This window comes from Falco cherrug, chromosome 13 (genome assembly GCF_023634085.1).
Source record: "Falco cherrug isolate bFalChe1 chromosome 13, bFalChe1.pri, whole genome shotgun sequence".
Taxonomy (NCBI): domain Eukaryota; kingdom Metazoa; phylum Chordata; class Aves; order Falconiformes; family Falconidae; genus Falco; species Falco cherrug.
Genome location: NC_073709.1, coordinates 33010745 through 33023868, shown reverse-complemented (window position 1 = coordinate 33023868; position 13124 = coordinate 33010745). Strand labels below are relative to the sequence as shown.

The 13124-nt window shown below is 39.0% G+C and overlaps 1 protein-coding gene across 20 annotated transcripts in view; it reads left to right on the top strand.

The window, feature by feature from the left end:
* NRXN1 (neurexin 1) overlaps positions 1–13124 on the top strand; it is a 730807-nt gene that overhangs the window by 240839 nt on the left and 476844 nt on the right. For all 20 annotated transcript variants that reach the window (XM_055725490.1, XM_055725508.1, XM_055725507.1 and 17 more), the window contains one exon: positions 12758–13059. In XM_055725490.1, coding sequence (XP_055581465.1) covers positions 12758–13059 — 302 coding nt within the window. The remainder of the gene's footprint in view (positions 1–12757; positions 13060–13124) is intronic.

Below are 13124 nucleotides of genomic sequence, written 5' to 3'. Positions count from 1 at the left end.
AACACCAACATGCTTATCAGTCCTCCAGCAAGCAGTAATATTAGAATAGCTCCTAAATCCATCGAAACCAGTCCTAGCATGCCAGCCAGCAAAAAAAATAGTAATAATAAAAGAGCTGTAATACATCAGTATTTAACATAGTCTGTCAGACTTCTGTAGATTTCATCAGGGTTTAGTGTTTTGTTCCCAGGATAAAATGTGTTACGCTGCTTTGAATTTAGTTGGCCTTTTACCCATATCCTTAACATGTCCCCACTTCTGTTTTTGGTTTTTTTTCTGGCTGGCTGGTGCACACAGAGTGGAAATAGAGCTTTGGTATTAAGGTCTATTCCCATCTTCAGATGTGACTGGGTGTTGCCAGTGGCTGCTGGTTTGTGAGGACACCCAGCAGCACATGGCTTAGCCTCCCCTTGCTCCTCAGCAGGAGCTGCAGTGCGATAAGAATGGTCTCTGAAGAAGAAAATCTAAGAGGGAAGAGGGGATGAAACAACAGAAAAGAAAGTTTTAAGGAATAGGTCAAACTGTTTCTAGGAAGGTGTATCACAGCCTATAAGAGATTATGTTATAAGAGCAGTATCGCAGCCACCAAGGTTTTATGTATATTGGGAAGCCATCTTAGTGTTTTACATGGATTTTTGAATTAAAAAATTCATGATTATGTACAAGTGCTCTGGATTTGCCCTTGAATGTTTCTTGCAGTACATATGCAGGTGGTTGCAGTTCTGTGTAAATAGCTATGGGTGGTTTTCTCTGTAAAATAAAGACTATGTAGCTTCTTTATGGCTGTGACCTTGACAGGAGTCACTATTGTTATACTAATATTTTATTTGCCTCTATTCTAAAATACACTCCTTGTATCTTTTTTTTTTAACATCTACATAGTTGATTCTTCTTTCCAGAGCAAATCAAAGAAGTGTCTGTGCCACACTCATCACTTAAATGTTTGTGTGTCATCCTTAGTTTTGTCTGCCAACTACATTCATAAAGGGAATTTGAAACCAATTTTCATTTCTCAGTGTAGCGATAAGTCAATTTAACATTTGGGGGAAGGTAATCTGAATTGTTACTTCAGTTTATTAGATATTAGGATTCATTACCAATTGTTAAAACCAAACCAATTAAAAATAGCAATGTTCTCCTACCTTTGCTTTCCTTCAGAAGAAAAAACTGTTTCTTAATTTCTTAGAAATTATTTATAGCTTTTACTTTAGTTTTTAATATTGAAAAAAGGGGAAAACAAAATAGTGTTCTCTTTCATAACCCAGAAATTATTCCAAGATTTGGTGTCCAACCTAAATCCATTGTCAATTGCTTTAGATTAATGTGCTTTTTTAACTTGCAAAAACTTTGTAGATATAAAAGATGCTACTGCATACCGTTAATAAAGATCTCATTGCTTTAGGTTAAATAGTTGTCTTACATAGCCTGGCATTAAGAGAAGGAGCATATAGGAATAATTTTGGGTCCATGCTAAATGATTCATTGGGCAGGATATATAAAAAAATCACTAAGTACTTACAGGTGAAGTCAGTATATGTGGAAAGAGAAAAGGGCAGAGCCTTCTGATCCTGTAGCTCGTTTGGACGCTTGTGATCTAGTTTCTGATGCTGGCTGAAGGCAACTCTGAGAACAAGGGGCCAAAAGAAATACCAAATACACCAGAAAGAAGGCCTATTGCTCCTGTTACTGCTTCTCATAGGAGGCCTTATTTAAGAAAAAAATACAGTTTTGGCTCAATTATTAGCCATGTGACAGTGAATTAAGATGATATAGCTCAAATAGTATTTTTAGCTAATGGTCTGTCTGCCTTTGGAAAGTTTTGAGTTTCTTATATATCCAGACCTTAATCCAAAACCAGGACATCTGTAAAAATTTCTTTTAATGTTTATAGCTCAGATTGTAGTTCCTTTGATTTTATTTAAAGATAAAAGATTGTAATATTTAAATATAAAAGATCGTAATGGGATATTAGGAATTGCTTGTTTAGATCAAAAATTTCTAGCAGGTACCAACAGACCATAGGCACATCTCTGTTCGTTTTTTTCAACAGCAGATTGCTTTGGGTAAGACTTCAGCTTTTCAGGTCTCCTTTGCTGCTGTAGGATTCTTTCATAGAATATATTCCTCATATACCCAGTAATTTGAAAACATGTTTCTTTGTTTTAAATGTAAGAGGAACTCCTTTTATTAGATGATAGTATCCTCAACAGGCTGGGAGATGCGGTAAAAAAAAATTGTTTTCATATTTAATTTCTCATGTTTATAGAAAGACGTAAGAATTGTAAATAGCTTCTTCCAAACATGTTTTGAAGACTAACATGAGATCCAATAGACTTCTTTCCCCAACGTTTATATGTAGACATTCCATCAATGACGTAATCTCAGGCACAGACTGAAAAAATGTGACAGTTGTGTATAATCAGAAAGTTTGGTTTGGTTTCCCTTTTTCAGATCCTTGCTGTGGCTTAAATTGCTGAGACAAATGCTTCGTGTTCCTGTAGTACCTCTCTGACACTAGTGCAAAACTGGCTTTAAACAAATGGCTCCTTATGCACGTAACACCATTGCAGTGGTATTCCCTCCGTATCTCTGGAAAACTTACTGTTATGCAGGGCTTCTTTTAACAGGAGTTAATTAAGACCAGAAAATTGCTTATTGTTTTTCATTGCATCCAAACCCCAGGACATACTGCACTAATCCTGTAGCGCCATGTAGTGCTGTAAGAGAGGTGTTCAGCTGATGTTTCAGAAGTTTATGAGCATTGGACATGTTCATTATCAGATCATCTCACTAGTTAACTCTCTCTCTATATTATGATAAATTCATGTAATGTGTTAATTTGGGACTCTTTTCTTCCTTATTGTCTCATTTGAAATAAAATACCAACAAAGTAGTCTTAAGTGTTTCTTCCTCTCCCAAGCCCTATTTTTACTTACAGTAATGCAAAAATAAATGCAAGTCTTCTGGAAAACCCTCAGCAAGGAGTAAGGCAGTGCTGCTTTGTCCAAAAAGCAGAAAAGAAACTGGGTTTTCATCCAGGACACAGCTTGTTATCAGATTTCTCAATCAAAAAAAAACCAACACCATTTAGTTTTGTGCAGCATTCCTCCCCTTTAACACGCCGGCAGAAGCGCAGCAGGCAGGGATGGGGAGAAAGGACTTCACCTTTCCTGTGCCATCACTCAAACTGGATTCAGTTTAAAACTTGCATTTGCAGAAGTTAGAAGTCAAACACGTTATTTTTACAATTGTAATGTCAGGTTTTCTACCAACTGCTTTCTCTAAGCAACCTGGTATTGAAAGACTCTGTGCTTCCAGTCCTTTGAAAGCTGAAAATCTGTATTTTGCGGTTTTACTGCAAAGTCAGTGGGAGCCTGGAGAGCTGGAAAAGGCCTTTGGTAGGTTGTTTGGCACAGTTTTTACCTTGGCGAGGAAACTTGGAGCCTGTATTTATTTGTTGGTGTAGACCTAGCCTGGTTTCCCAACATCTGGCCAAAATCCCTAACTGAGTTTTAAGACAACAGTAATGTTGAGCAAAACTAGTTTCTTCTTCTGTGGATGGTAGAATGTTATGGATATTTGGCATTTTGCAGTTTATTCTTAATTTAACAAGAATGCCTTTAAAATATATCAAACGTTGGTGTTTTGAGTAATTATATGAAAGTTAATATAACTGTGGTGTACACCACAGGACTTTTTAATCTACTTTTTATTGGTATGACTGTTCATAGGGAAAAGATCCACTTATTTTCACTTTCTGGCAGTTCAGTATTTAATGTACACTAAGATGGCATAGTTCCTAAAAACTTCTGCTTACTTTACTCTCCCTCCCCAGTTGCAAATTTGCTTCTGAAGTGCATATTCTGTGTGATTAAATAAAAAGAAGTGAAAATTAGTGAGGAAATTGCATGGTCTAGTCTTTTTAGAAATGAATTAAAATTGCTGTTTAGCAAAATGGAGTAATTTATCACTTATCTAGTGCTTCCTGTAAGTCATTTATCATGAGTGGCAACTATCATCGTTTTATTTTAATCTGAGGTGGTGGGGAGGGATCAGAGGCTTACATTGCACAAGTTCATACTACTTGTAATTGGGAACTGATTTAATGGTATTTTGTCAAATAAAACAAGAATTTCTTCTCTGCCTACTGCAACATATTATCGTCCATGGCTTTGTATAACTTATGCTGTTAAATTCTTGTCAGATAGAATTTTACTTTGCACTTAAATGTATACTAGCTTTACTTTTGTATTGGATACAAATGGTGCAGACTTTGGTGCTCAGGATTTCAGGTATAGCGTCTTTTTGAGATAAAACATGTTCTGATATAAACAGAGACCATGGTAGCCCAAGTTAGTTAGTTAGAACTGACTAAAGTCCTACTTTGCTTGTCATCTGAGTGCTGCATTTCTCCTGGAGAAGGGCTTGAGATGATTCACCAGCTCCCTGGATCTTTGGAATGAATAGATACTTGTACAGCATCTTTCTGCAAAAGGATCATTTAAAATAATAATAAGCAACCCTTGAGACATGATTCCTGGCTCCTTCAGAATAAGTTGGTTTTGTTCTCGTGTTAGGCTAGCCATGATTATCTCATAATGGACTTATTCCCTAATAAAGGAGGAAGGAAAGCAGTGTAATGTGACTACTGAAATTGAAATTTATCTCAGAATGCTTTCTGGAGCTGGTAACTGCTGTTTTTGTAATACTGCATCTTCATCTTTCTGCAACAATAGCAGCTCTTTTCAGACTAAAAGTTCCCATTCACACCGTAGTTGTTTGCTTTTAACAGCCTGCGAGTGTGACTTTATTTGCTGATTTATGTGTAATAAAGACTTATCTTGTTTCTTACTCAGTTTGCTTAAATATTACAACAATGGATTGTGCAATGCATTTCTGGGTATGCTGACAAATAACGTGCTCAGGAACAGCAATTTCTATTCCTTCTAGAGAATATATTCAAGCGTGCTGTGTCCTTTTCCAGTGTATGCCATGTTAATAGAGAAAGGGAGCCAGGGATTTGTATTTACATGACATGGAAAAGCAGGGGGGAAGAAACAGGTGGATGTTTCCTAGCTGTGGATTTGGGATCATGAACCTTATTTTCTCACCAAATTGTTACCTTGGAATTTTCTGTGAAGAATTGTTTAAAGGGCAAGAAGAATAATTGCTGGAAAGCAACAAAAGAATGTGAGAAAAGCAGGGAAGAATGAGATTTCTCTATGGGGAAAAAAAAAAAAAAAAAGGGGAACAGAAAACTGATGGTACATAGCAACAATAGTACTTCTAAAAATGAGTCCAACACTAACTAATAAAGTAGACTATCTGTACTCCCTTTGACCCTTTGAATTAATAATTTCATAGGTTTTATCATAATTTCATTGGTTTTGTTGATTTTATACTTAAATTATAGGGGGTTTTTTTAAGCAGATGGTAATAATTTGGGGTTTTTTTTTCAGTGCCTGCATGTTTAGTTTATGCATGCAGTTCAGTAAGCCTGTTTTATGTAATCGAGAAACAATTTAAGGTCAAATTCAGGTATGAAATCTGTTGGAGTACTTTATACTCTTTATAGTTTTTCATCTGAAGATCCAGTGAGCGCCTTAGCAGCAGAAGGGTGCAGGCTGGCCTGTAAGACAGCAGTCTACCGAGGTGCTGCCATCCTGAGATGGTTCTAGGCTGAACGATCCACACCTGTGCGAGGAGCGTTCCCCTTGTATGTGATGGCAACCCATTAGTTCGCTACTACTGCAAAGTTTCCGAGTCCTGATGTTCACTACAGAAGTATTGGTTGAGGCTGTCTCGTTTTACTGTGTCAGTCATTCTTGCCAAGGGCTTTGCCTACGTGCTGCTTTGGTGTCATTTTCCCAGGTTGCATTACTTTCTGAAAGACTTTAAGAAGATGGTGTAATGGATAAACATTTGAATTTTAAATTACCATGAAATGGAGCACTAAGCAGTACCTTTGGGAACATACTAGACTCTAGTTTGGCATAATTTATTTATTCAGTCCATACTTGATGTTTTGAAGATTGTATAGAAGGAGCTTGGCTCTTAGAGGTTATCTGGTATCAGCTTATCGTCTCTTTGAAAATAATTATTTTGGTAGGTAGGCAGATAAATTGACAGCGCTCTACTACATTTTTTTTGTATAATAAGGGATTGGTTTGCCACATGACATGGGTCCTTGGAATTCAGTTAATAAACTCACTTTAAGACTTCTGGTTTCTTCTGTGAAGGAACATGGCAGCTGTCAATAAATAACTGACAATCAAAAAAACTTTCTCTGGACAGTTTTATTTCTCTGGTCTATGGTCTCATTACTCTTGCTACCTAGTAAGACCAGAGCACCCAGTCATGTCTGTGTGATTTATATCAGGCATGGACACACGATCAAATTATTGTGGAATCCGCCAGACCCATTTTACAATTTCATAGTGGCAGGCAGGAGGCTGGACATGGTTGCTGTAAAGCTGAACATTGTGCTTCTGTAGGACTGCAAGGTCTGCTAAGGCCTGTGGAAGTGTTTCTCCTGGACGTTTGATCAGACTCCAAGGACTTAAATGAACCTCCAAAGATGTGACCGTTAAACCTGTTGTTGACTTCAGTGGGGAACAGGTCAGGTTCAAAGCAGGAAAATGGGAAAGCATTCTGTGCGCTAGCAGGTGCTTTAATGAAACGTGCTTCTTGTCTGAGTCTTTCCTGTGACAAGTAGATCGCGTCTTTCTGTATTCATGCATACCCTGTTATTCAGGATTGTAACTGCAGTAATATACAATAATATACAGTACACAAAATTCAGAATAGAAACATGTTAAATGCAGTTCTTGGTGTTCATATTATCTTGTGCTTTTCTATGCAGGTAATTACATTTTAGTCATTAAATGAAGTGCAACACTTCATACTGACTAGAATGCCATGCAATTTAATGGCTTCTCTAAATGTCATTAAGTGATAATTTGAAAAAATAAACAAACAGCAATATACACAACTAGTTATTAATAAAGCTTGTTCTTAATTCACTTTTAAAATCAACCAAAGTTGTGGTATGAAATGCGGCTATAGATTGTACCTGCTTTTTTATATAAAACATTTGGGGTTTTATGTAATTTTTTTCAATCTGTCTTTTGAAAACATATACTTTTTTATCAAGTATAAAATAGCAATCTGCTTGATAGTAGAGAGCTGATATGGGGCTGGTTACCAGTATTGCTTTGTGACTTTTCTGTCCTGTGTCTAACTGCCAAACATTTTGACTTGGATGTAGTTTCTGCTGTATGTCTGCTAGCGATGTCTCAGTTTTTCGGGGACCAAACGCAATAAAGTTCTGTAACCCAATTTCCTATTCTTTGTATTTCTGCACCTTTGCTAGCCTACGCTGACGCCACACAGTGGCAGAGCGGTGGCTGCTTTGCCTTCTGTCCTCCCATTGCATGGCTGGGGATGGCAGGGCAGCATTGCAGCTGCAGGGTCTAATCCCCTTCCAAATGTCGAAGTCATATTGAGGGCAAAGATCTGAGATTGCATCCAAGTGATCGTGAGAGGGAGTTTTAATTTTTTGCGAGGAATGCATTACTGCAGGGACTGGAGAAATGTGGAGGTAGTTTGTTGGTTCCTCCCATCCCTTCAGTTCACTTCTGTATTATGTGTGGTTTGGGCAAACTAGAACATTTTCATAGTAGATATTATCTGAATTCATGTAAAGGATGTCTCATCAAATTGTAAGGAAATACTTATGTTTTCTTGAGCTACTTCCCGTGAAGAGATACTATGCGTTTAATCTCTCTTCAATCATATGAAACTGGTAGTCTTCAGGATTCATTCTTCTGTAATGCCAAGAAGTATATTTTTGGTTGTCAGATGCCTGTGGAAAAGTATTGTAGCTGTTAGCAGGCAGCACCTACTGGAAAATGAGATGACTCTAGCTGAGTATGCAGCTGCCTCATTAGTTGCTCAGTCAAGCCTTGTGACCTTTTGTCTGACAGACTTTATTTTTTTCCCTAGCAGTGAAGCTCATCAAACTAAAAGTCAAAGTTCTTTTAACTATTGACACCAGAAGTGAATTTCCTAATATCAGAATGTTGCTGAATCACATCAGTGTTTTCAACCTTAGCATCCAAAAAGCTGTTTACATCGGAAATCTCAATTTAATTGGGTTTTACTGAAAATGTAGGTACTACTGAAGTACAGAGAAAAAGCTGTTTGCTGCTGTACCTACAGCTGGAGCTTGCCTGGAGGAGTTCTTGGTAAAGTTTATTTTCTCTTTGTAAATGAAATTTTGAGATTGCCAGAATCATAAGACGTGACATCTGAGCTCGTGGCCATTCTTGTGCTCCTTTGTGCCTTGGCCTTCCAGCAGCCTTTTACTGGCCCATAATCATTAAAACCTTAAATGACAAAGGAAACGGATAAAATGGAGCCGATGCAGATCGGGAATGGTGCTGTTCAATCAGAGTGCCCACAGTTGCACAACTGGAAGGTGATGTCTTCAATATCCCAGAAAGGAGGGTTAATCTCCTGAGTCTGCAACCCACGGGAACGCTGTTTGGTCAGAACCTCTCCCAGTTACCTGACGTATGGATAGGTCCTACCAGATAAATGTTGGTGTTGTGAGGCACTAGCATCCTACCCTGACACGGTCCTGGCAGGAGGTCTGTACCATAGTATTGCAATGAATTCTGAAAGACGTGAAACTCAACCCTACAATGTAAAAGTAGCAAATAATGGACGTTCTTGGTTTGGCAAGTGAACAAAAATGGTAATTTGGCATTCAAAGTACGCATGTTAAAAAGTATGCATGTGAAGTTTTATCCATAGCGTTCAGGTTTTTCAACCAAAATATTTTTTCTGAAGTAAAATGTTATGCTTTGTTTTGGCTTTTTTTTTTCCCTCCAGTTTGAAGTTAATTTTAAAATGAATGCTAGTTTGATAGGAATCTAAATAATTTGTTTAAAAATTGAAAGTTTAATTGAATGTTTCAAATGTTTTAGCCTTGATTGAGTGATAGACACAGAAATGTTAGTGTTTACGTGAGGAATGTGTGATGGGGTGGTGGGGGCTGCAGGGCGGCTTCTGTAAGGAGAAGCTGGGGCTACCTGCCACGGCCAACTCCAGCCGACCCACTGCAGGGCACAGGTGAACCCCTGGGCCACTAGTGGGGCATCTCGACCCACTGCAGGGCACAGGTGAACCCCTGGGCCACTAGTGGGGCATCTCGACCCACTGCAGCGCACAAGTGAACCCCTGGGCCACCAGTGGGGCATCTTTGGGACAGTGTGTGTAAGAAAGGGTAAAACGCTGTTAGGAAGTGAGGGAAAAAAGTGTGAGAAACAGCCCTGTGAGCGCCGAGGTGATGCAGGCACCAGAGCAGATTCCTCTGCAACCTGTGGAGAGGAGACCACGGCGGAGCAGGTATCCACACGGCAGCCCACGGGGGACCCCACACTGGAGGGGGTGGACATTCCCTGAAGGATCTGTGGGCTGTGGAGAGCCCATGCAGGAGCAGGCTCAGCCTGAAGGACTGCAGCCATGGCAGGACCCATGCTGAGCACAGGAGCCTGTGATTCCTCCTGCGCAGTAGAGGCAGCCCCTGTCCCCCTTTGCTGCGCCTGGTGGGGAGAGGTAGAAGAGTTGGAAACGAAAGAGCAACAGGAGTGAAGTTAACAAAAAGGGGTGGGAAGGTATTCTCAGTTTGGTTTCTCACTATCCAAAGCTATACTAATTGCAATTAATTTTTCCCAATTTGACTCCATTTTCCCTGTGATGGTAGCTGGTGATTTCCCTGCCTGTACCTTGATCTGTGAGCTTTTCCCACCTTATTGTGCCTCCTTGCCCTGTTGAGGAAGGGGAGTGAGGGGGTGGCTGGGTGGGCAGGTGGCAGCTGGCCAAGGCCAACCCAACACAAACCTAAAGGCTTTTTCAAACCGGTGTGAATTGTGGCTCTGTTTACGGGCCAAGGTCATAGTTTTGCTTTAATGAATGTTCCTGCTTGCTGCTTCAGGTTGGTCTTTAGGAATAGCTTTAAAAAGTACGTGCCTGGCGTGCATTTACAGCCCCGTGCACTTCCACGTCCGTGTGAATGATCTGGCTTTATAGAAGTAGTTTGTAGTGGGTAATATGTATTCATAAATATTTTCCATGTTGATTCATTTATGTCCTTCAGCTTTCCGTGTTATAGTCATTAAATGCATGGGACAAAACTACATACACTAAGTTGCTGTATTTAAGTTTTATCTATCTCTTGTAGGTATCCATGCTGGTTTAGTATGTCTGCAGTAAGCATCCGTACCAAATAAATTTACTCTTGAGTGTTTTATGCTTTTATTAAATATTCATGAAATGAGATGCATGGTATTCATGCAGTCTGATGTTTAGTGCATTCAAACCCCAGAAAATGTATTGTTTGTAAATTTTTTATACAGAATGAACCAAGGTTTTTCGCCTTTACTGAAACATGGCAGGCTCCTGGACACGTTGCTGTCAGTGTAGTGTTGTTCTGCATGCAGGACTGATGGGGAAGGGTTAAGATCTGGATGGGTACAGCAATTCCTGTGTGTCCTTACTGCAAGATGCAGTGTCTCCTGACATACTGTTCCTGATAGACTAGGAAGGTTATAAGCAGGATAAATAGGTGTTTTCTTGCTTCTCTATTGGTAATGTCAAAGGTAAAAAATAAAGGCTTGTGGACGGATTGAATAGGCTAATTTTTGGCCTCAGTCATGCATCTGGAACCCAGCTTATCTCAGTCAGGTTTAACAAAAGGTAACATTTGTCTTAAGCGTCAAACATTTATGCTGGGTAAAAGTGATCTGCTGATAAAATACCAGATTTTAATATTTTAACTGCTTTTCTCTCGATAGTCAGAACACCTCTAAATGTAATTTTTGTCCAGAATGGAATTTCATGTTAAGAAAAAAAAAATAAAATAAACAAAACACTCAAGAGTTGTTCTCCTGCACCTGGGAGGCAGCAGTTATGTTGGAGATTTTCTCACCATGCAACCACTTGTACTCCTAATCCTGACTATCTGTTTGTGAGTCCCTCCCTAGAAAGGTGATGGGGGTTGTCCATGGCGGTACCAGCTGTCTAGATATTACAGCCCTACAGAATTCTGGTGATGATGTAGCCACCTCATGGTGATGCCTAGCTCCTCCTGTATGTTTATTGTGTGTGATGAACGGCCACTACAGCAAGCAGTCTGTGTGCTCTGTGTGATCAGCTGCTTATTGTAATGGAGGAACATTGCTTAACTGGAAGCTGGAGACTGGGGATTTTTGTTTAGTTTTGTGTTTCATGAGAGATGTTATCAACAGATAGCAGGGAAAAGCATCCTCAAGGGTGCTCAGAGAGGTGATGGATTTTTTTCTTTCTTGTTTTAAAGCGTGTATTTAAACAGTCACTTTAGTCTTTTTACATTAGCCTAGTATGATTTGTCTGCTGCCACAAAAACATTATAATGCAAATAATTTTGCATCGAATCTGCAAGAAGGCGGATAAAAATAAATATAGACCAATCATTTTTAGTATTTTTATTAGGAAGCAAAGTTAAGCCAGAATGCGATTGCTGTCTGGAGTTCTATCTGAAGTTATTACGCGACGCTAGCTAAATAGAAGCACTGCAAGCACCTAGAATGTATAGTCTGCTGCAGGGGGTCGTAAGCGGATGGCACTGAATGACAGAAGACATATATGTCCAGGGACTTTTCAAAAACCTGTGGTTTCACACCTGCTTTTTGCGTGCTCTGTCACTCACTGGTTCCTTTAAATCCACACTGTAGTTCTTTCCCTTGTCTATATATTTATACATATGTTTGGGTTTTGTTCTGATGGCATCGTAGACTGATGTATGCAGCTGTCTTCTGGAGACAGAATTTATTCTCAAGAATGATGACATTGGTCATCCTCAGGTTTTCATACCTTCATCCTTACACTGCATGAACCCCTACAGGTTTCCATTGAATTTTTTTCCAACTTATTAGCTAAACGACTAAATCTTGACTTCATATAGCTTTAAATCCTGTACGCCTGTAGTGTAGGGATAGCGTATGTGTTCATCTGTAGGACTTAAGTGGAAAACATAATCTCCATATGTACTTGCTTTTCTGATTAGATGGAAAGCTTAGCTTCTGCTATTTGTGTTTCTTAGTCACCTTCAGGATAAACTAAGAAAAATAACCCGTGTGGCACATACTAGTTGGTAAAAGTACATCCCAGAAAAAAATAATAAAATAATTGTTTACTGATGCACGTGAACTTGCTCTCCAGCATGGTGCTGCATGCAGCTTTGAGGTAGATTCTTAAATGAGTGGTTTGTAGCTTTGGTTTATTCAACACCTTAGGCCAGAGCACTTTGTGATATCTAGATTATTGCTTCTTTTTGAGGTGCTGTGACTTTAGTGTGAGTTGGGAAGGAAAAGTTCTGGATTTTGACTGGAATATTGCTTTGGTTTTGCATTCAGCTAAATGTTATGTACTTAGATGTGTTCCAGATCAGATTGCTTAAATAACATTAAAAGGATGGCTGATGCAGTGTATTTCCTGAGTTTAATCATAGCCATGAACATTCTGTAAGAAAATAGTTTTAAGTGTGTTCACAGTAAATCTTAGTTATCTTTTTACTTCGTGGATTTTAAGTGTTTTAAATTAATTACTTTTTGATACAGGGCTTGCAAGTAACACTGTTAAAATAATTCTTGCAAGTTACTTCAGTTATGCACCAGTGATTTATTTGTTTGTTTCCTCTTCTTTTGTTTGTCAGGAAAAGAAGAATATATTGCGACATTCAAGGGATCAGAATACTTCTGCTATGATTTATCTCAGAATCCCATACAGAGTAGCAGTGACGAAATAACTCTGTCGTTTAAAACACTTCAGAGGAATGGACTGATGCTTCACACAGGAAAATCAGCTGATTATGTCAATCTTGCACTGAAAAATGGAGCTGTCTCCTTGGTCATAAATTTGGGCTCAGGGGCCTTTGAAGCGCTGGTGGAACCTGTCAATGGGAAATTTAATGACAATGCCTGGCATGATGTGAAAGTAACCAGGAATCTGCGTCAGGTAACAGTACAATGGATACAAGAATAACCGACTTTGTTATGAGTAAATGCTTGATGATATGAAAA